The sequence below is a fragment of the Synchiropus splendidus genome, chromosome 15 (assembly GCF_027744825.2).
Source record: "Synchiropus splendidus isolate RoL2022-P1 chromosome 15, RoL_Sspl_1.0, whole genome shotgun sequence".
Lineage (NCBI taxonomy): Eukaryota > Metazoa > Chordata > Actinopteri > Syngnathiformes > Callionymidae > Synchiropus > Synchiropus splendidus.
The window spans coordinates 9,195,055-9,216,537 of NC_071348.1; the positions used below are offsets into that span (position 1 = coordinate 9,195,055).

General features: G+C 41.5%; 1 protein-coding gene across 2 annotated transcripts in view; it reads right to left on the bottom strand.

The window, feature by feature from the left end:
• sgk1 (serum/glucocorticoid regulated kinase 1) overlaps nucleotides 1-21,483 on the bottom strand; it is a 33,003-nt gene that overhangs the window by 6,977 nt on the left and 4,543 nt on the right. The window contains exons 3-5 of one of the 2 annotated variants that reach the window (XM_053887064.1): nucleotides 18,806-19,048; nucleotides 8,783-8,998; nucleotides 4,820-4,883 (exon numbers count right to left, since the gene is read on the bottom strand). In XM_053887064.1, coding sequence (XP_053743039.1) covers nucleotides 4,820-4,883; nucleotides 8,783-8,998; nucleotides 18,806-19,048 — 523 coding nt within the window. Of the gene's footprint in view, nucleotides 1-18; nucleotides 325-4,819; nucleotides 4,884-8,782; nucleotides 8,999-18,805; nucleotides 19,049-21,483 lie in introns of those variants that run through there. The other variant, XM_053887067.1, reaches the window with a different exon arrangement.

The window sequence follows — 21,483 nt, forward strand, 5'->3', positions numbered from 1 at the left end:
TAGCATTAGATCATTTACCTGATCAGAGTCACATCCCTGAATGAAGCGACGGAAAGTTGGGATTGGAAACGGAGAGAGCAGCGCAAATAATGGTCCACTCAGTGATTTTCCTCTCTGGCCCCCTTTCGGATTTACTGCCCGGTCTAATCACAAACGGTGTGTTTATCGCCACCCTCTCTCTCTCTCTCTCTCGCTCGCTCTCTTCCACTGTGTGTGTGTGAGAGAAACTAGTGTGTTATGCAACCAGCTGGTGGGCATCGATGCCAAGGGCGGCTCTGACTCACGCACTCTGGGAGACATTTCATAAAGAACGGGTACAGAGCAGGGTTGGGCGCAGGATTATAAGACCACGAAAACACACAAGACGCACACCTCAGTCTCCTGCCTCTAAATCTGCCCGTCATTTCTTTACTAATCCGGGAACATCTTGGCGACAGTGTCCAGGCGGTGAATGAGAATGAGCTCCGGTGATGAGGCACCAAATGACACCATTACATAAAGCCCTCATCTATTCAGAGGGACAGGCCAAGCTTTTCACTTGGCCTTCTGCTGCATGGTCAGTGTGTGTTTGTGCTGGCTCGGTCAGTATGTTGGTCATCTGACTGCTGGAGAATCATTCCCCAAGCCGATCTTTCTGCACAATCAATCATAAACCACATCTGAATGACGCAGCTGAGGGTTTCTGGCTGATGAAATAGACAGATCATAAGAATATATAAGAAGATTTAAGTGCTCCTCCTGGATCTATTTGACCATCATTGTATAGTCTTCACATGTCGATGTGTCACTGAAACTTAGAGCATAACTTAAAAGGTCAAACTGAGGTTTTTGAAAACTGCCATCCACTCATTTTCTGCATCTTATACTGCAGTATTTAGTCAGTTAACTTCTGGATGTTTTGGAGGAGAACCATACAAACAGAAAAAGACTTTGATGCAGTATGAATAAAGGAATAAAAAGGTTAATAGACGGCAGGTGTTTTTGAAAACCCTATGACATGGTCACATGCATAAAGTCATAGCACTGAGGTTATTGACCTATATAGTTTTAATAGCTGGCCATAAAGAGTGATTATAATAGGTTTTAAGATTCCACAAAAGATATTATAATCCGGTGTAAGCAGGACTTCCTTGATGCTAGAGTGAGTCAAGCAAGACACTGAACAAGAGATTCTTGATGCTTCTCTCACCTGATGTTATATGTGGCAGTGAGATGGAGGAGATATTTGTAATGCTTTTATTGGTTGCCATCTTTAACTCAGACTTTTTATTCTGTTTTTTAATAAAAATTAGTATTAAGCGTGTGAGGAAAATGTTTTTAATAGACCCATCGAATGCATAAATGGCTCCAATGTCACTCTGAAAAAGGTAGATTATAAGACAGCAAAATGACTCTCCTTTACACGGAGCCTGGGCTTGCTGAGTCAAAGCTCTCCTCCAAAATGTTCTGCTATGATCCACATGTACTGTGTAGGACATCCGAGTCGGTTCACCAGGCGTCCCACCTGCCTCATTTCAGAGGTATTTGGGGCAAGCCTGACTAAATTGCAAGTCTGGGCAGAGGCGCATTTGAGTTTAGGGTGAGTTCAGATCTCTTTACTTGGAATGCTTTTGGGTTAAAAATCCAAGACTTCTCACTCCTGCAAAGCAAGAACCGTAGCCTTAGTCCAACAACAATCGCAGGTGGCTCCTTTCTAGACTACAACAGGAGGCAGCCTTGCCAAAATTCTTTATTGCAATAGATTTTAAAACCGCTAGCCTGAAAGAATTTCCCAGAAGACAACATACTCCACAGAATATAGTCACCAACGAACCATTTTGAAGGTAAACAACAGCAGAGTGCAGCGCTACTCGAAGAAAACACCTTGATGGGCTCATCTGGGATTTGCCACTGAGACACATTTGTTCGACGTCTCCTTTCATCTGAAGCGAGGATAAAACTGCGAGGCCAACAAGCTGCAAATCCTAAACATGATAGAAGATGAAGACGGCATCCTGGGCACAAACAACAAGAGCGCTCCAATTTCAATGTCACGGATTGAAAAGGAGCAGAAAGAAGGAAAGAATTTTGACTGTGTTTTCTTTTGCCAGACACATATTTAACTTTGGATTGTTCTTCTGTTCACACTTTCCAAAGTCATGTAAGTTATTATAAGTAAAGCAAGAACAAGTGTGCCAGTCAATTGAAAGAAGAAATATAGCAAACAGAATTTATATGTGTCATGATACTGTAAGAAGCCATTAGTTATAAATGAAGTTCCACTTCTTCTATTTTCCTTTCCTCTGCTTTTATCTGTTTGGGCAGATTTATTCCTCCGTTTTTTGACGACTCAACTCTCAGTCACAATCCCTCTCAGGTACAAGTCAGTGACCAAAGCTCCGCCTCCTCTGGAGTGTGACAGATTTGCATCTGACCGTCTAGGAACTCCACTAAGCATAGTTTAACAGTTTGTCTTGCATTTCTCTCTTTATTTTTCTCAGGTGTCCTCTCCTTTCTTCCTTGTTTCAATCATTAGCCCATCATTTTAGCCATTGGTCATCGGAAATGAGGGTGGAAACAAGTTTCATACTGCATTTTTTGGCACTTTGATTTCAACCTTTTCTTTAACCTAAGTTTTTTGAAAGTCTCTTCCACAATTGATTGTAAAGAAAACCCAACTATATTTAATCTTGTAAGTTGTAGTTGTTTAGTTACTTGCCAGAATAAGGGGCTACTTTGCTCCAAGTTGCTCCAAACGTTCATAACAACAACAAACATGCTCAGGCAGGGTTTTGGCAAAAGCCTTAAGGCGTGTCCGTGTTCTCGCATTGAACAGGTTTGCACGGAGTCCTGAAGGTGTGTTTCGTGTGCAGTTAATGCAGCTAAGCAATTTGTCCACCTGGGTGTGACTGGTAAAGGTTTAACTGCTGACATTTTTGTCAGGCTGCTGGTGCAGCAGCAGCAAGCTCCACCACCGAGGTTTGAACATACATCAAATGTAAGGGCTCTCACAGCAGATGGTGACTCCTTCGTTCCTCTACCACTTATTCCTCTGTGGTTCGTCCGAATGCAGGCTTTTAATTGGGATTTCCTGCCCACTGCTTCCTCAGTGAAAACTAGGCGTGACCTTTATCAGCTAAACTGAAGATGAATTATTGACTCCACCAAATCCACAAAAACATCCTGTCACAGTTTCACAAATGTGTTAGATTTTTATCATTTGACACAAGTGACCCTTCTTTCTCAGCACGAGTTTATATCTCGGACATGGAACAAGCTGTTCACTTACCAGGGAGCACGAATACCTGGAGAGGGAGTTGGTGCTTTGTCCAGTCTTATTTAAATCAATACGATAAAGATAATAATTTACTCAAATAACCAGCGCGGAGTTAATAAATGGTAGCCAGTTTCACTGATACACATGAAGATATTTAATCTGTCAGAAGTGTAAGAGTTATATGCACAACCCTATGTTCTATTTCCTTAAATAATATTCATCTATATCTTTGTTTTATTTCAATGAAAAAGAGAAAAGAAGAGTTGAGTTTTAATCACAAATATATACCTATACAAAGTGAATCAGCCGCGCTGACCTGATTATCAGGTCTTGTTTTTACCTCTTGATACAGGTCTCCACACACCAGTAACTCGGGTCAGCCCTGAAGTCTGGATCTCATTGGTGCAGATTACGGCTACTAACAAGTTATGATCCACAGCTGACTCATAAAGCACTGCTGTATGCACTTGTAGAGTACTTATTAAATCCAAAATATATCAGTGAACTAGTCCCCCACTTTTCCTCTGGATTTGGACCAGGCGTTGTCAAGGAGATGCGGCCCTCATGAGGTCATTGCAAAACTACAAAGGAAATTATCTGATTTAATATTTTTGGAAATATATTAACTACAGTATGTAAGTTAGTTCTTTAAAGTTGCGCCTGTTCTTCTTCCTAACAAATATTACTAGTCAAAAGACCTTCCAATATATATGATTTAAACATATAAAAAATGATGGTGGTGTTCCAGTTACACTTTTTCCTATTTTTCTCCCTATTCAACAATATTTTTTTAATTCTTTTGGCTTGACTTCCCCTCACAACACAACAGTAGCATCTAACTGCCCACCTCTGATCTAGAGACTCCACTTGGCGCAGGCTTTGACCAGTTTTCTTTCAAATTCATGTATTTTTTTTCTTTCAGCATTGAGAGTTCCAGCCTGCATTTCTTCCGACACTTTTCTCTCGTGTCCCTGCTGCTTCCTTGTCAGTGTTTCTTACCACCATATTCAGCCTTTTTACCGTTACCTCTGAAACAGACGCCCTGGTCGAAGCTCAGGTTAAGAAGCTGACCTACTTCTATCTGGTGTCGGAGGAATGCCACGTAAAAGTGATGTGATGCAGTTCGATTCTTGCAGAATCAGAAATCCCACCACACAGACGGAGGAATATCTCGCCAGCGCACAGTGCCAGCATATGCAGGATTTTCCAAAACAAGACTGAAAAGTGAAGCGCCAAACTCCCACACAGATACTGTTTGGCCTCATTCAGAAGAAGGAGGGAATGAGATTTAAAATTGCTGGGGAGAATCTGCTGTTGAGCTCTGGTGGCGTCGGAGGAGAAAAAGTGTGTCCACGACAGCCTTCACCAACAACAGTTATTATCCTGTTTTCATATCAGAGCACAAAAGGGAGACTGCGGCTGAATCACTGCTGAGGTTCGACGCAATTATAGCGGATCAGCGGGGTGAAAACAGAAAACCACCGAGGCAATGTGGCAGTGGAGCGGGATCATGGGGAGTGGAGCACAAAAGAGAACAACAAACTTTAATTTTCGGTGACTTACTGTTGTCGCTGGGGCAACAGTAGCTGTCTGGGTCAGACTCATTGTGGTAGTACAGGTCCATCGCCTGGAGGAGAAATACGACTGTGTTAACAAAGCTGAGGAAAGACGAGAGGCTTTTAAAGTAGGTCAGTGCGAACATGAGAGTTTCAGTTCAAGTTTTGACCAGTAGATGACCAAAGGTGTCGATATTTGGTGGGAGAGAGACATGAAAACAGAATAAATACATTCAAGAATAGGGGGAAGAAAAACTCCAAGAAGCTCAAGTAGCAACAAGCACAGGCAAGTCGGATAAAAACAGATTTTAGTGAGATGTGCCAACTTCCCAGCCTCCGCCAAGGAGGTCATGTTTTTATCGCCTGTTTGCAAAATAACTTGTTAAGTTCTGGACGGATTTCAGTAGGGTTTCATGTTAAGAACTGCCTGCCCCACTCAGTGAACAATATCAATGATATTTTAAATGCTAAAAAATGCTGTCCCTCTCTGCAAACTTAAATGTTAGGCTTGCCCATCATGTTTATTCTTTTATTGCTCAACATCTTTTGTGATCTCACAAGAGGATCTGAAAAGCCTGTTCCTACGAACTCTGATTTCCTCTTGGCAGCCCAAGTGAAAGTTTTCCAAGGCTTTCCTTCTCGTGATCTAAGCCAGTAAAGTCCGGATTGTCCGGAGGCTCTGAAGATTATCATGCCAGATTGATTATTGTGGCATGAAATGGTCTCAAGATAAACGTACATCTTTTTAACAGCCTGATCCTTAATCTGACGCACGAATGCCACAATGATCCATTCATCATTTGTCTGAGAAAATCTTAATTCCCACTTCCTTTTAGTCACCATGAATCGTGGTGTGGAATGACAGGAAGAAAACAGATAGAATGTGATATGCTGAAAATACAAGCGCTCGTGGGCAGCGGCCGCTAAAACCTCGGAGTCATGTGTTCCTGTGTTACACATGAAATGTTGTGGAGAGATGTTGTGGGCGCTGGAGGAGGCCATGTCCGAACAGATGCTTGACCTTTCTTTTAAAAGCTGTAGACTATTGTTTTTCGCTACAAGAGGTGCTTCAGGTTGTTTCCAAAGAGCACACTCTGAGATAAAGGTGAAGCTGTTGCACTCCATGCTGTACACTGTTGAATGACGTTGGCCTCAGGTCTGCTAACTGTGGCTAACAGCGGAAGATATAAATGTTTGTTTTAGTAGAGGAAAGTATCTCTAGTGTGTGAATGGATTCACAGCAAAAAAAAAAGTTTTGTGGAGCTAATATTACAGCCATATTTGCCTTTTTTAACTGAATACTTTTCAATAATTAGCTTATAACACTTGGAGAATAAATGTAAAATGAAAATTTATTTTCAGTATTGAAGTGTGAGGGATAAAAGGTTCTAAGTAAGTGGGTACTGCAATGAATATTACAGTATTAAAAAGGGAATCTCTCAGTTATGACTCAGCAGAATTCTTTTGCAGAAAAACTAAATTAAATGACAACAAATTGAAGCCAAAATATTCAATATAAGAGTCACCGAGTAACACAGGGGAGAAGTCCAAATGAGCATTGCTCACAAGAGGAAAGAAACTTGATATTTCAGTAACAGCAGATCGCAATGACAAAATTATTAGCATTGAACTAATGCAGCCAAAAACTAGATGACCCATCACCCCTCAAGGGAACTTTTTAAACTTCCATCTTCTACTGTTCTGTTTACAATAGATAAAGTCCAAGAGCAGCCTGAAGGAAAGTGATACGCCAGGAAGCTTTCTGGACTGTTTTGTTGCGTGTATGACTCAAGGAAAAACAACATTAAGGCTTCCTTATTGTGCCTGAAGTTCATCACCATATTCACCCAGGAAATAACTTCATTGAACTGACGTTGGATTAAAAACAAACCCATGACCTTTGTGTTTGCTAAACCAGAGTAGGCTACATGTGAAGTAACTCACTGAACAAGTTAGTCACTCTGGCTCACCTCCGACTGTATTTAATAGTAAAGGAATAATCCTTCACACTGTCGCCCTCCAGGCTGTCGAACAAGTCTTTGGTGACCGAGTGTCACAGAGGAATGTACAGAAAGTCAGGACATCCTTAAAAAAATACTGTACATCTCCACAAGGCTCGGTTCCTCGTGTCCTGTGATGTAATAGTTGGAAGAACACTTGAGAGAGAACAGTGTGTCTTGGTGAGTTGGCTTGCTCAAAAAAAAATGTACAAGAAAACTCCATTGTATGAGTCATAATGAGTGAGTTACAGTCAGTAGATAGCTTCCTCATAGATGTTGAGAGCAACCTTTCAAGTGTTTGTTTTCCTTGACACCCAACCTTTTATCAATATCTTTTTTGACAAAATAGTCAGAGCCTGGTGGCAGGTGGAATGGAAGGAGTGAATTGACTCACTTGTGAGTCACTTGTGTCGGCATGAAGCCCATCCGCGGTTTGTTTGGTAAGATCCTGGGACTACTACTTACTTTTCAATGTGTCTTTTTTGGACTCTATGACCAGTTTGCGCTGCGTGTAAATTCATGCCCCCCTTCACTGCACTCATGAACCTTGGTTATTGACTTCCTGTTTTCCTCCCTTTTTTCTGATCGAAACCAAACATTTGTCCGACAAGCTTTATGCTTTTCTATCATCTTTCGACAACTAAACATCACTGTTAATAAAAGCACGTGGCTATTAGTCCCTTGGAATGCTGGCATGACGGGAACTGAAAGCAAATCCGAAAATAAATGGCTATGGTTTGAAAGTGTCGTCCCACTTCTACTTTTCACACCCAGCGACAGACTGAAGTGGCAGCCGTCGGAGTGCGAGGGACTTTTCTCGTGAAAGTTTTCTGCTGCATCACCGAACATTCTTCCTGCTGTCTCCGTGGGATGTTTTCAAAAAACCCAAACAAGCTGAGGCGTGTAGTTTCATCAGCGTCTGTCAGTCAATGCTGGTCAGTGGAGACCTCTGCCCTGCTTCACCCTATTCATTCATTCAGCTGTGGTCTGCCTCATTTTAAATTCAAGAGCACACGCTGAGCCCTTAGAAAACTAATTTAAGGTGAAGATGCAATGATGTCGTCGCTTGAGAAAACAGCAAGATCGGCTATCAGAACATGCTGAGATCAGTATTCTACTATACATGCATGTTTTGCTGAATCATCAGGAGGAGAAACATATATACTGTCACTACTGTTCATTCTTTTGAGCTGTTCAGTGATAGAAGAAAAGCAATTGGTGTCGTCTAAAGGGGAAGGATTTGTGGGCACATAGTCTTTTATAGCAGCTAACTGTTGGCTACTAGTGCTAGTAGACTGGTTCACTATAAATTCTACCTTTAATCTCAGTCTTACACTTGGACAAAAAGATATTCAGTTAAGTCTAGCAGAATCGGGCTTCGTATTCACAATTCCTGTCAGGCTAAAAAAAATATAGCTGCTGAAAAATAAAGTCCTTATGAGAAAAAAGCTAACTGCTGTTATTTATATATTGTTACTAGAGTCAGACCACTCCATTTAATATAAGCGAAATATAAAAATTGAAGTCGCCTAGACTGCAACCAGAAAGCAACAGAACTTCCGTTCCGATGACGCCGTCCGAGGTAAATAAATCTGTGAATTCCGCGAATGCATCCCACCTCAGGTTTGTGTTTTTATTTTCCCCATCAGGCTCCCACTGATTTCGACTAGTAAATAGACACTCATAACACCATTATAAGAATGTACCGATTCTAAAATAAGCATTTCAAATATTGCATTTAAATCATACTATGAAGAAGGGAGAATGAGTGTTCTTTAGCACTAAAATGTTATCAAAGTTGCTCAGATTTTTTTGCAGTGTCATCATCATCAAATATTCAAAATATCACCTCTCCAAATATTAACTGTAAAAAAAAAAAAAAAAAAAAAAGAGGATCATAGGAAGATCTGTAAACAGTACATTTGAAGTACATTATTTATCCCTTGTGAAGTATTGCGGTTGGGACTCGCCTGTGTGCGTTGTCGTGGCTGCCAGGTTTCCTCCAGGGTATAACTGATGTAGGGTCCGCTGCAGACGGAACACTCCAGCATGACCGGGCTCGCCATCAAGGTCGAAGCGTGGAGACCCCAAGACTGACAACATCCTCGGTGGACCTCTGACTCCGCTTCCTTCTGCTTACTCGACCCGTCACCGTGATGGCGACTAAGCATCCTCCACTTCCTGACCTGTCAGGAGAAACAGATACGTTTGCTCGCAGACTTCCAGCATTTGTCTGTGTAACTGTCGTTTTATTTTATGTAAAATTATAGACTGGTTGTGGTGATCTTTCTTTCTTTCTTTCTTTCTTTCTTTCTTCTGTTCGCCCATCCTCCTGCCACACTTCTTTATTTTTCAGCCTTTCCCATTTTGTCTCCTTTCTTTCTCTGTATTATATATATTTTTTATTCATTTTTTTATTTCTTTATTGTCCTTTTCCGTTCAAACCACTTTTCTCGACCTCCTTCTCTTTCTTCTCTATCCGTCATCCCTCCTTTCCTCCACTCCTTCTGCCCTCAATTTGTTTCATTTTGTCCTCTCACTTCTCCTTTGTTCTTCCTAACTTGATCGGCCAGTTTTATATTTTCATTTCATTTTTCTTCTCCTGCATACATTTACCATAGAAACACCGGATAGATTTAATCTTTCAAAATCACCTGGTCACATGACCACGTTTCCATGCCTGAAGGCCGTTCACTTATCATATGTAAATATTCCAGCTGCGGTCTAAGAAACAATAGCAGAGACAGTGACGGTGCAGGCAGAGATGGATGTGTCGGTGACCCAGAAGGCCAGTTATGTAAGGCCAGGATCAAGTCCTTGGCACAGACAGCGACTGGTCCAGTGACTGAGGCTGTTGTAAATGATACTTATCAAGGCCACTATCAGTAGCTGTTGCTCTCTCGGCCTTCACTGTAGCAGTGTGTGGTTATGTGCGTGCATGTTAGTGTTACAACCCGCAACTCAGCGAGAAAAGCCTTCATGAGTGAAACTATCTCTCCCTTGAGTGTAATTGTCAGCCACTTCTTGGAGGAGTGGATTGAATCCTGACCATCGCTGAGGGCGTCTTCGATGCTCTTGGATGTGACACTTTTATTCAACGAACAATGTCATAGCAAGTTTGGAAGGCTGGTTTCAACGTGTCTTATTCGAGACTTATACAACACGAGATAGGAAAATTCCAGTGAATCTTCCCAGTTGAAAAATCTATTCTGTGCATTGAAAAGAGAACACTTTTTAAGACGTAGAAGCACAATACAGTATGCAAAAAAATATATATATCAGCCATCATGAGACACGTAGTATGTAGTTTGGGACTCATCAGGTTGAACATTCTTGAAGAAATAGTTGGAAAATATGACTATATGAATAATAACAAAATCATAATAGTGACGTTATTAGTAATAACATGCTTATGCACTGTTATTAATCTGTAGTTACAGTGAACCTTTGGTGACCATGCCTGGGCAAAATATATCTGGCTTAATAAGATGCAATTGAGTGCATTATAATGTGTAATTACGAGCTAATATGGTGCTAATACCTATGAATAAGAAGTTTATTGATGCTGATATGTTTCTGATAAATAGTCCTGCAGAGGCCAGGCTACCAGAGTGGTACGGAGTATTTGGGCCCAATACATTATGAAAGTGGATAGTTCCCAAACAAAACTGGGGCTCTAGCTTTCGCTCACCTCTCGTATTATCAACCCAAAGCATAAGAATGGGGAGAACACTAAGAATGATGGGTAGACTTGCTATACTTTTCACTTGATTTCACGCTTATGTAAAGGCCTCAGAACCAAGAATCTCTCCCCATATTCATGGTTTATTCATCACATTATGAAATAAAAACAGCTGAGGTGTTTCTGGGGATGAACACACCGTATCAATAATAAATGTATTTTCAGGAAGGAAAGCGGCAAAGTAAACAGCTTTCACCATCTGAAGATTCATGAAAGACTTCACAACAATGAGCCGAAGCATCTCATGAAATTATTATCCTCATCATAAAGAGAACAGATTACATTATTACTTTAATTAAAAAACAAAAAAAATGCTCCCAGATGTCAACAGTCTGTGCGCGATGACTTTGGGAGATAGCTGCAGAGTCACAAGCTCCTCTTATCAAGCTGAACTTGGCAATCGCCCCCATTCATCACTTTTTATTGTTCACTCCGACCGAACCTTGTTCAACTGCAAGCTATGCATTCCTCTGCGGTAACGAAAATATGCACACAGATGAACAGTATTTCCACCTCCCCCACCCCCTTTCTTCCTTCCCTCTTGTGGCATGATGCTTGAAACCTTGAAAGCATTAGTCATCTGACATTTTGTGGCCCAGAAGTCATTTGGCATCATCATAAATTTGAAGTGCAAGAATGTCCACAGGAAGGTGTCACACTGCCATCGAACCTCTGAGGCTGCCCGGCTGCATTCATCTGACCCTTCTGAGGACCGAGTGAAAGTTTTTTTGTAAATATTATCATTATAAATATTATTATTATTATTATTTCACCAAGAATTTCTTGCCAATCATTTTTAATTCTTAATATTTAAGGTGAGAATAAAACATCTTGGATTGGGTATATTTAGATTTTATTTATTTATTTATTTATTTTTATTAATTGGATGATTGTTTTCATTTTTGTAGTATTTGTGTTTAGAATTAATTTTATTTTTTAGTTTCTGTAGTTTTTTTTGTCAGTTTATATCTGGTTTTAGCCCTGGACAAGGCATTATTTATTTTATGTAACAACAACAACAACGACGACGACGACGACGACGACAACAACAACAACAACAACAACAACAACAACAACAACAATAATAATAATAATAATAATAATAATAATAATAATAATACATTTTCTCTACATTCTTTTGTCTCTACATTCATTCAAAAACATTGGCCCCTCACAACAAAGCCAGTTGAGGATGAGGCCCCTCTGGAATTTTACAATTCCCGACCCCTGCTCTACATGGACGACTCACAGGATAAAGCAGGGACTTAACCAAGACCATCAAAAGCTTCACTATTGGTGCAGAAAGTCAAGGACAGGTCACGTCGTCTATGAACTCTTTGAGATAACCTCTCACCCTGGACAGGTTTGAACTCAAATGTTGATAAATCCCACAGTCTGGGTGACCACACGTGACTCAGCTGCAGGTAGGTTTACAATTGAAGCTTTCAAATGAGGCCAATCCCCCTCTTTGTGGGTCGCAACAATCTCTACAGAAGAAAAGGCTTCAACAGAGAGCTCATTTGCGAGTTGGAATGAGTGGTCATCCGAACAAAAAAAAAAGCTTTTGTGATGAAAATAGCCTTTTTTGTTAAACCATGAATGTTCAGGGAGATGCCTTGTCTTGACCTCTTTGACATATTTTGACACACACGTAGAGATAAAGCAAACCCTACAAGTCAATCCTGCAAGTCGGTTTAAGATTAATCCCATCCAACATGAGGCATTTCTGAATGTCGCAGTCATTGGGTTTCCAAGAAACAGGAAAGTTGAATGAATTGTTGGAAGATATGGGGACAAAAAAGAGAAGCTGGGAGAATAAAAGTGTGAGATAAGAAGCTCATTCTTAACTGAAGATAAGCTTGCTCATTGACACTGAGGTCGCTTTTCTTTCTTCTCCCTCAGCCTGCCAATTCTCAGGAGGAGAGAGGGGAAGAAGTTGAAATGAAGCTATCAGCTTTCACATGGAGGCACTGGAAGAGTGCTGGCCAACAGAGAGGGTCATGATGGAACACCTGAGGATGTGAGAATCAAGACAGCAGGAAGGAGAGAACCACACTGTTATTGTTGAGATGGGAATACAATCAAGGGCTGAGGTTTTTTTGGGGGGGAGGCTGAGCCCAAGCCTCTTTCGCCTTCACGCTCTGGTTGGTAACGTTCAGAACCTGAGAAGAGCTCACTTCCTTGTGTTTTATATATATATATATATATATATATATATATTACTAGACACCATTATGATTTATTGTGCTATTGTCAAACCATATTTTGTTGTTTAAATGTATGTATGGGTCCATCATTTGATTCAGTCTTGAGTTTATTCCACAAGATCAACAGCCTTGTTGTGGTTGCCTTTGGTCTGCTTTTATTTTTGACAGCTACTTCCTGTTTAGCAGCCTGTTGTCCAACTTATTGTGGGATATTGTGGGTTACTTTTAACCTCAACTTGGGGATCTTTTTGGCAATGATCAGTCTGGGAATTAACTGGAGAAATACATAACTAGTGCAGTGTGAAACCCCATCTTAATCCAGAGCCACCCATAAATCACACAGCTTCTTTTGTGAGCTCCTGCATGAGTCATGAGTCAGCATATTTGCCATGGCTTAGTGGTTGCCCCCAAAGTGGAAACCTCTGTGCGCTGAAGCCTTTTAGCGTGGCTTATAAGGGGGGGCTAACACTGGGGTGACGCAGCAGTTTTGGCAACATCTTTGGAACAAGCTGGAAGATGGGATTATCCGGCTTCTCGGGGTAGATTAGAAATGCAGTTGTTTTTACACTCACCAGGCTTCTTTTCTCTGCAAAGTAAAAGGAACAGCGGACGACAGAGTCACATCACGTCACTCATTTTAAGTATGAGGCCTTACACTACATGACAGAACTCGGCAGCCTCAGTGGGAATGAAGCTTATTATCGGAAGAATCCTGAATCATCCACACATTCGCAATAGTGTCCTTGGGCAAGGCAATAATTGCTTTCTCTGTCACCCTACTGGCTGACACCATTGTGCGCCAGGAAATTCCACTTTTCACCGGCGTTCTCCTCTAATAGCAAAACAGTATTTTTAGACTCAATGCTGAGTACTTTGGGTCATTCATCTCTGAAGATCCTAGTCTGATGTGCTTCTGAAGTAATACTTATGAGAGTAGTTTCAATGCTTCTCCATATACAAGGAAGGAAGGAGGGTCAGTTGAGAAGAAGGTTTGCTATAAAAATCCTCATTCTGGCGCTGCCAGGGCTGTGGAACAAAAGATTAGCGGTTTTCCGCTGTTGCATGTTCACTTGGAGGGATTTATCAAACACACCAGAAGAAGAATGTGAGTCAGAATTGTGAGACGGCAAGAGAGTTGTGTAGTGAGAGAGGAGTTGGAACTGTTGCGTTGCCAGAGCGTTTCAGGTGGCTGCTCGCCAAACTGATACGCCAGCTTCATTCCTGCACTGAGTATGACAAAGAACTGCGCCGCAGATAAGACAGGATGAAGCTGGTGCAGTCGGCATCAGCACAGGAACAGCGGATTTTGGAGCAATAACAACATGCGGTGGATTAATATGGATTAATCCATGACGCAGCAGCGAACAGGTCTATGTGTAGTTCACAAACAAAAGTTAAAAACAAGAAGTCAAATAAAAATAAAATAATAAAATAAGCAAATAAATATAAAATATAAATGGATATAGTTTTCATCTGCCATGGAATTTTTATTCCGGGTTCACAGGTGCATTTGACGCAGCAATGTGGTTTATAGAGTTCACGTTCCCATCCTTTGGACGTCACTGGACGACTTATCAACGCCGACTCACAGATTAGCTACTGAAGACTGTCAAGCCAGGTACGTCAAGACCAAAGTCTGAGGTCCAGAGTCCAGGGGGATTTTCACACGTAACACAGCTCCGTCTTCTCTATGGTATCAGTAAAAGTAGAACAGTAGTGAGTACAAAGTGTAGAGAAGGAGGCCAAATTGTTATTACTAATAATGTTGATTTCTTTTCCTTTTTCATATATATTATTATCCAACCTTTTTTATGTGGACTGTAATTTAATCAAATTTTTTGTGTCTTACTCCTGAAAGTGTGCTCAATACTTCTGTTATAAAATACAGAAATTAAATGACTTTTTTAAACTTTTTTTTAATTCAGGAATGTATAGTTTTTTCCCCTATATTTTATTTAAATTTACATTATTGTTATTTTTTTGCTTTGCATTGACGCTACAAAAGGCTCTACAGAATCTTTTTCTTCCAGTAATTATTTTTGTGTAAATAAAAATAATGAAATTATAGCCATTTTTCTCCCTTCTTTCACATTTGTTCCTTGTCCTTAACTATGAATTTAGTCATAAAATAGTTTGTTGAAGAGACAAAGGCATCTGTTCTTAACATTTTTACATTACATTGGACTGTTTCATACATGACAAATATGTCATTTTTAATTTTTGCATTCATACATTTACCCCCTTAATGGAACCTTTCTTGTTGTTTTTTGTGTGTTTTTTTATCGATCATAATAGAAAATATACCGCATTTTCATTAATTTTCAAGCTTTTAATGCACAAGTGAGAGTGAATTTTCCGTCTACTGATAACTAATCTGGGATTGTTATCTTAAACTGCAACTGTAAGCGACTGAGTTGGAGGTCGTCTTCTGGTTCTGACAGTCAGTGAAGGTTTATGTGATCTGATGACACCGTGTTTTGGAGAGTGAGCTCAGAAGAACAGCATGTTCACGCTGACAAAACATGAGAGCTCCCTGACAAATGGGCTAGAACTATTCCTGCACACTACAGCAAAGATCGGCCTGTAGATCTTGCAGAGCTGAATCCCTGCTCCTGTCAGAAGCGCCTCACCTCCCTCATCTTCCCCCTCCTTCACTTCGCTGGAGCTTTCTCCTCACCTCCCTCCCCTCTTCCCCTGCATGACTGACTTCGGGACCGTCAACACAAATGGCACCAGAGCTGACCCAGGTAACTTCCTGGCCGGACATTAACTCCAGCCCCCGGTGGAGGTCAGGAGCAAATGGCACGGAACACTGCGAGTGGTCAATTTGTGGAGTTATATAATGAAATATGTGACACATCAATAGACTCATTTAGCGAACTCATTATGTAATGGGAACACTTGTGTTATAAATCATTCGGATCACCTGCTGTTAAGGGAAGGATTTGTGAAAACATGTTTTTATAACTTGAATCATTTCAGTACAGAGGAGGTCAGCAGGAATGATGTTTGCTTATGATATAGTGATGTGCAGTGAGGGGAAGAAGTTATGTGTCTATTGCGGCGATCTGTCGTGGGTGTCCAAACTTCAGAGCCATTTTAAGTAGGGTGGAACAGTGGTTGAGCGAAGTGTTTACCTGTCTGATGCTGATGTCAGAGGCAGAGTGGGCGGGGCCACCTGCGGGTGGGGGGACGAAGTCAAACACCCCGGGAGGAACTGACTTGTTTTCCCTCAAGAATTTAATATAAATAATAATAATGAAACTGGTTCAGCAGCACTAGGGTGTGCAAGTCCCCGCACGTCAGAACTCAAGGTACTTTTCTTTTTTTTAAATTCTTTATTAAGTTGTCATAAAGTGGTGCAGGGGCTTGATCTAAGCGATGAGTGGAAGTGCTGCGTCTGCTTCAGCTGAGCATGTGTGTGTGAGTGCAGGACAGTACAGCGTGTTCTCCCCAGCAAGATTTATGTTTTTGATTTGTGATGAAGGCGGGCAGCCCGTGACCTGGTGCTCTAATAAAAAAAAAAAAACCCACCCCCACCCCACCCCGCCTCATCTCATCTCCTCAGACCGCGACCCGATTTGTCTCCACAGTCGTCATATCTTTCACTCACTTTCCTTCTCGCTTCCTGTCGAACCTTTTCTTTCTCTCCTCCGCAGGTGTCGTGAAATCGCAGCACCGATTTGATGGCGCCATAAAAATGTTGGAAACCCTGGCCTATATTTAGATGAAGCTCTGATGGGCTCATCAAAACCCCAGCGGGGTGAAGGCCACGTTCAAGGAGGAGTTTTGATGGTGCATTTTTATGAGAATCTAAAGGTGCTTTTATCACTAAATGGTTTCAGTCACTGGGGTCATTTCCGCTGCTTCATGTTTACTTCCTCTTAACTGCTTAAACTGGAAGAGTTTAGTCAAACCTTTAAACATTACTGTCATTTACAAAGGAACCCTTTTGAAGCAATTATGCTTGAGCCATTGTCCAAGAGGTCAAAGGTCACCGACAAATATGACACAAATGTGTCACTTGGGGAGAAATTTGGAGTCCACCTTAAGCCTAGAGAGCTAGTCACAAAATGACTAGTGTTGGGCCCATCTGGTTTTGAGTCATTAAACAACAATGGGAGGAAACCTGAGTTTAAAAGGAAAGCCATAGTGGTGCATGCACCTCAGGGAGAAGGTGTCTTTGTGCTTTATTTGCTGAGCAGGTTCAAAGTCTGTGTCTACAAATGTTATTGTTCTGCAGTGTTTGGACTTCGTGTGCCGAAAGAAGCAGCGAGCAGAACATGACGTTGGACCGCCAGCGTCAGGTGACGTTAGGCAACTCTCACACAGGGACTTTTTTTTTTTGGATCAGGAAATCACATGTTGGAATTTTCCTTTTTGGTCAATCATTTGTTCTGAGAACTGGGCGACCGAGCTGGGTCACGTCTGAAGCAATAAAGACTCAAAATCAATACACACAGCACCAAATTCCTGAGTTTATACCTTGTTCTGGAAACATACTCACACTTCTCCTCCATCTGTTTGTTTCCTTATTTTCATGCTGCTGTGCTCAACACAGATTGGTGTGACACATCTACGCAACTATTTGGATTTCTCTTTTACTGTCTCATAACATCAACATGGTTTTGCCATTGTGTTCCCCTCCCTTTTTATAAGAATCTTTGTGTCAATTATTATTTTAAAAATACCCATTTTTTCTGTGAAACCTGATCTTTACTTTACTTTACTTTACTTTTTTAATTTCAGTTTGTTGTTGTACAAAGGAATTGAGGTTCTTTTGGGTTTTTTTTTACCCGATTTAATGTTGCGCAATCCCTATTGTCTGAACTCACATGACCACTTCAGTTCTTTCTCTTTAATGGTGGATCACTTTTGCGTAACAAATGTTTTTGTTCCATTACAAAACAATAAAATCCGTCAAGTTGCCATTGCAGATTCCATTAGTACACAAACAAGATCATCCCCATTTCTTAACTCTTTTTTGCAACACTACATCTGCAACCTACATCCCTACAACCCAATACCTACGGTGGCCCTGAAGGTCAAATGACAATCACAAAAGTGCACAAGCAAAAGGAGATACGATGCTTTTGTTTTTGTTGTTGCACTTTTCTTTTGTGCTTGTTCTTTGACCTCCAGAGCCATCATACATCCCAATGTATAGTCTTTACCCCATGATAATTTAAAAATAATAACATTATGGAGAGGTTCTGATGATTAAATTTTCAAATATAGAAAAAAAAGCCAATTTATATTTTAAATTAATACATTATTAGATTATTATATTGTATGTATAATTTCGATTCCACTTTCCTACTGAAAAATCAAAAACTGATCCAACATATTTTCATAGAAATAGTTTATATATTTAACCCTACTTCTTAAGTCATGAGTACATTGAAATGTAGTTCAGTCAAATGAATGGACCATTTACAAGCATTTCATTCAGGGAGTGTTTTTTCCTACGTTGAGCTGGTACATGGTTTTCTTGTCCAAAACATGGCCATTAGAAGGTAACAGAAGAGGTGTTTGGTCAAAGTCGGGTCAACGGCTCATCACCGCTTGCTGCAGAGTGGATGGAAAATCTTGGCCAAGAATGTTGTTTATGGTCTAGTGACCGTTCTGTCAGTTAATTATCAATGTCGGTGTCGAAAGTAAGCACATGAAGAGAACATTTTTAGTGGTGCAACAGCAGACATCGACTACATTCAGATGCTGAAAAAAATGACTTTGTATGATTCAATTATTTCATTTTAATCCTTATTTGAGCTGATGTAGAAGTAAATACCACCTTTTCTTACACAGGAATTGATGCTTCAAATGCAGTTTTGTTTATTTGAAATATATAAATAGGATTTAAAATATATAGTTCAATTTAAATATTCGTTATTATTATGACATGCTCAGTAAATATTATATATGTATATATTTTTTTTTATGTAAAAGCACCAGTCAATACAATAACAAATAATGGATGCTGAGTTCTGTCAACTGTTGTTGTTTTTTAACTCCCCATGTTCAGTGGAAAACCATCTGGTTACCTTGCAGCCTTTACTCTTGTCATGGCCGCCGGTTGGTGCCGTGGCAGGACAAGGTGAACACGGCGCCTGATGGTAGTACTGGCCGCCCTGCAGGCCGCTGTAGTGACAGCAGCCATACGGCGACGGGAAGTGCGTGTACCACAGGTCATCGCTGAGTGGACACTTCTGACAGGGGTACGGGGTGACACCCTTCCCCTGGACCTTTTCCACGTTCACCTTCGGGTTCCTCATCCATCTCCGCACCTGAGAGGGAGAAACAAAGCAGCTGTTAAAAGAATGATAATGACCTTTTGCGGTTTGATCTATTTTTAACCATGTGACTGTAACAGCGTCGCAGCAGGTGGAGCGCACTCGCACCCTCTCACGCATTAGAGCTGAGAGGTGCCAGATGCAACCTTTGATCAGCGTGAGAGGACTTTCTCATGCAATGCCTGATCTAGTCAAGGGTGGCGCTGTACTTCAAAAGGAGAATGCAGTTCAAAAATGTGTGGAAACTCACCTACCAGGACAGGAAGTTGATTTTATGTCTGTATCTTACGTCTCACTTCAGAGAACCATCACTGCGGAGCCACTCACGCTGTCAGATCGGTCAACGTGACAGAGCAAGCGTACGTCAGTCTTGCTCGCTAAAATATTCCTTTGACCATTATGTCATGACATGAATGGAATATTACACGTGAGGGCACAGTGCCATTGGTGACGTCTCACAGGGGAAACAATGCTGTTCAAAAGATACAAAATGAGTGGAAATGCACCTGCTTCTGAAGAAACCCTGCATATCACTCCCCTCTCCCTTGGCAAACAACTTTTAAAAACAGTGACACGAAGACAACCTGTTTGTGAAAATCTTCTTCGGATCTGTGGACAAAGCTCCTCATTCTATTTTAAGATCTCATTTATGGAGCGATGGCCTTGTGAAACCATATTGACGGGACGGTGCTGTTCATAGCCTCAGGCTGATATGGGTGAGGTTGTTGTCGTCAGTCGTCATATTGACGGCGAGGGTTGTTCACTAGTTGTTGTTCTGTCATCGGAACTTATTTTATGGATTATTGGGCGACTGTGGCTCCAGGTGTTGAGTGGGTCGCCCAGTGATCGGAGGGTTAGCAGTTAGCAGGAGACCTTGCCCACCTCGCCTCCTGTGAAAGTGTATGATTGGTCATGATGGGGTTAGGGTTAGTGCCGCACAGCAGCTGTGGCTGCAGGTGTGACTTGCCAGCAGCGGCATGGCTGTTGCATGAATGGAAAATGGTTTATTCCACTAACACCCTTGGACAATTTGGAGTGGAGGTTGTGTATCGTCGGTAAGTGCCATTGTTGCACTTGGATGATGATGTTTGCAGATGACATTGTGATCTGTGGTGAGAGCAGGGAGCAAGTGGAAGATAAGCTAGAGAGGTGGAGGTTTGACTTAGAAAGGAGAGGAATGAAGGTTAGCTGCAGTAAGACGGAATACATGTGTGTGAATGAGAGGGAGCCAAGTGGACAGGTGAAGTTACAGGATGTAGCGATAAAGAAGGTGGAGGATTTGAAGTACTGAGGCTCAACTGTCCATGGTGATGGAGAGTGTGAGAAAGAGGTGAAGAAGAGGGTGCAGGCAGGATGGAATCATTGGAGAAGAGTGTCAGGTGTGGTGTGTGACAAAAGGGTGTCGGCAAGGATGAAAGGGAAAGTGTCCAAAAGGGTGTTGAGGCCAGCAATGTTGTATGGTTTGGAAACAGTGGCACTGAGGAAAAGACAGGAGGCAGAGCTGGAGGTAGCAGAGATGAAGATGCTGAGCTTCTCTCTGGGAGTGAGCAGGATGGATAGGAAGCAGTAGATCAGAGGGACAGCACATGTGCTCAGGTATTTAGGAGACAAAGTCAGAGAGGCTAGATGGAGATGGTTTGGACATGTACAGAGGAGAGAGAGCCAGTACATTGGTAGGAAGATGAGGTTGGAACTGCCAGGCAGAAGGTGGAGAACAGGTTGTTTTCTACTTCTTTCCTAAGTGTCCCAGTTGTTGAGGTCTCAAATAATGGGAAGCCAAAGCTCTTTTCAGTTTCATGCTTGCACAGGAGAGTTAGCCAGGACGCAGCAGGACAGTGGTCTGAGCGAACAGCTTGAGGGAACACACACACCCACTCACAAAGTCACTGTGAGATCGGAGTCATCGGGAGAGGCAGACGGCATGTCAGAGCGTGTCTCGTCTGGTGAAAAACAGACTGGGACGGATGAAGGTGAAAACACGGGAGCTCACCACACCACCGAGGTGGAACAAGTAAACATCAGCCTGCGTCACATCACCCTGCTGATCAACTTCTCCTCTAATTAGAAGAGCTGTACACCTGTTGCGTGTCATCTTCGCGGCACAAACACGCCAGGATCAAACAGTCACCACAGCTTGTTGGATGATGACAGGCGGTGTCACACGACTGACGCATTTTCATCTCAGGTACGGAAATATCAACCGGGGTTAGAAAATATATGATGCAAGAAGTGCACGTCATGTCAGACGGTTCAAGAACGCTGACCTTATGTCGATGATTCATCTTGAAAGTATGCAGTTACTGCCTTCTAGTTAAAGATCAGGAGTGAAGTGAGAACATGGACCTCACAGTTAGTGTGAAACTTTGTTGTGATCCGATCATTTTATCGAGTCAAAATTTCTGAAGTTATTTATTTTATATTTTTGCATT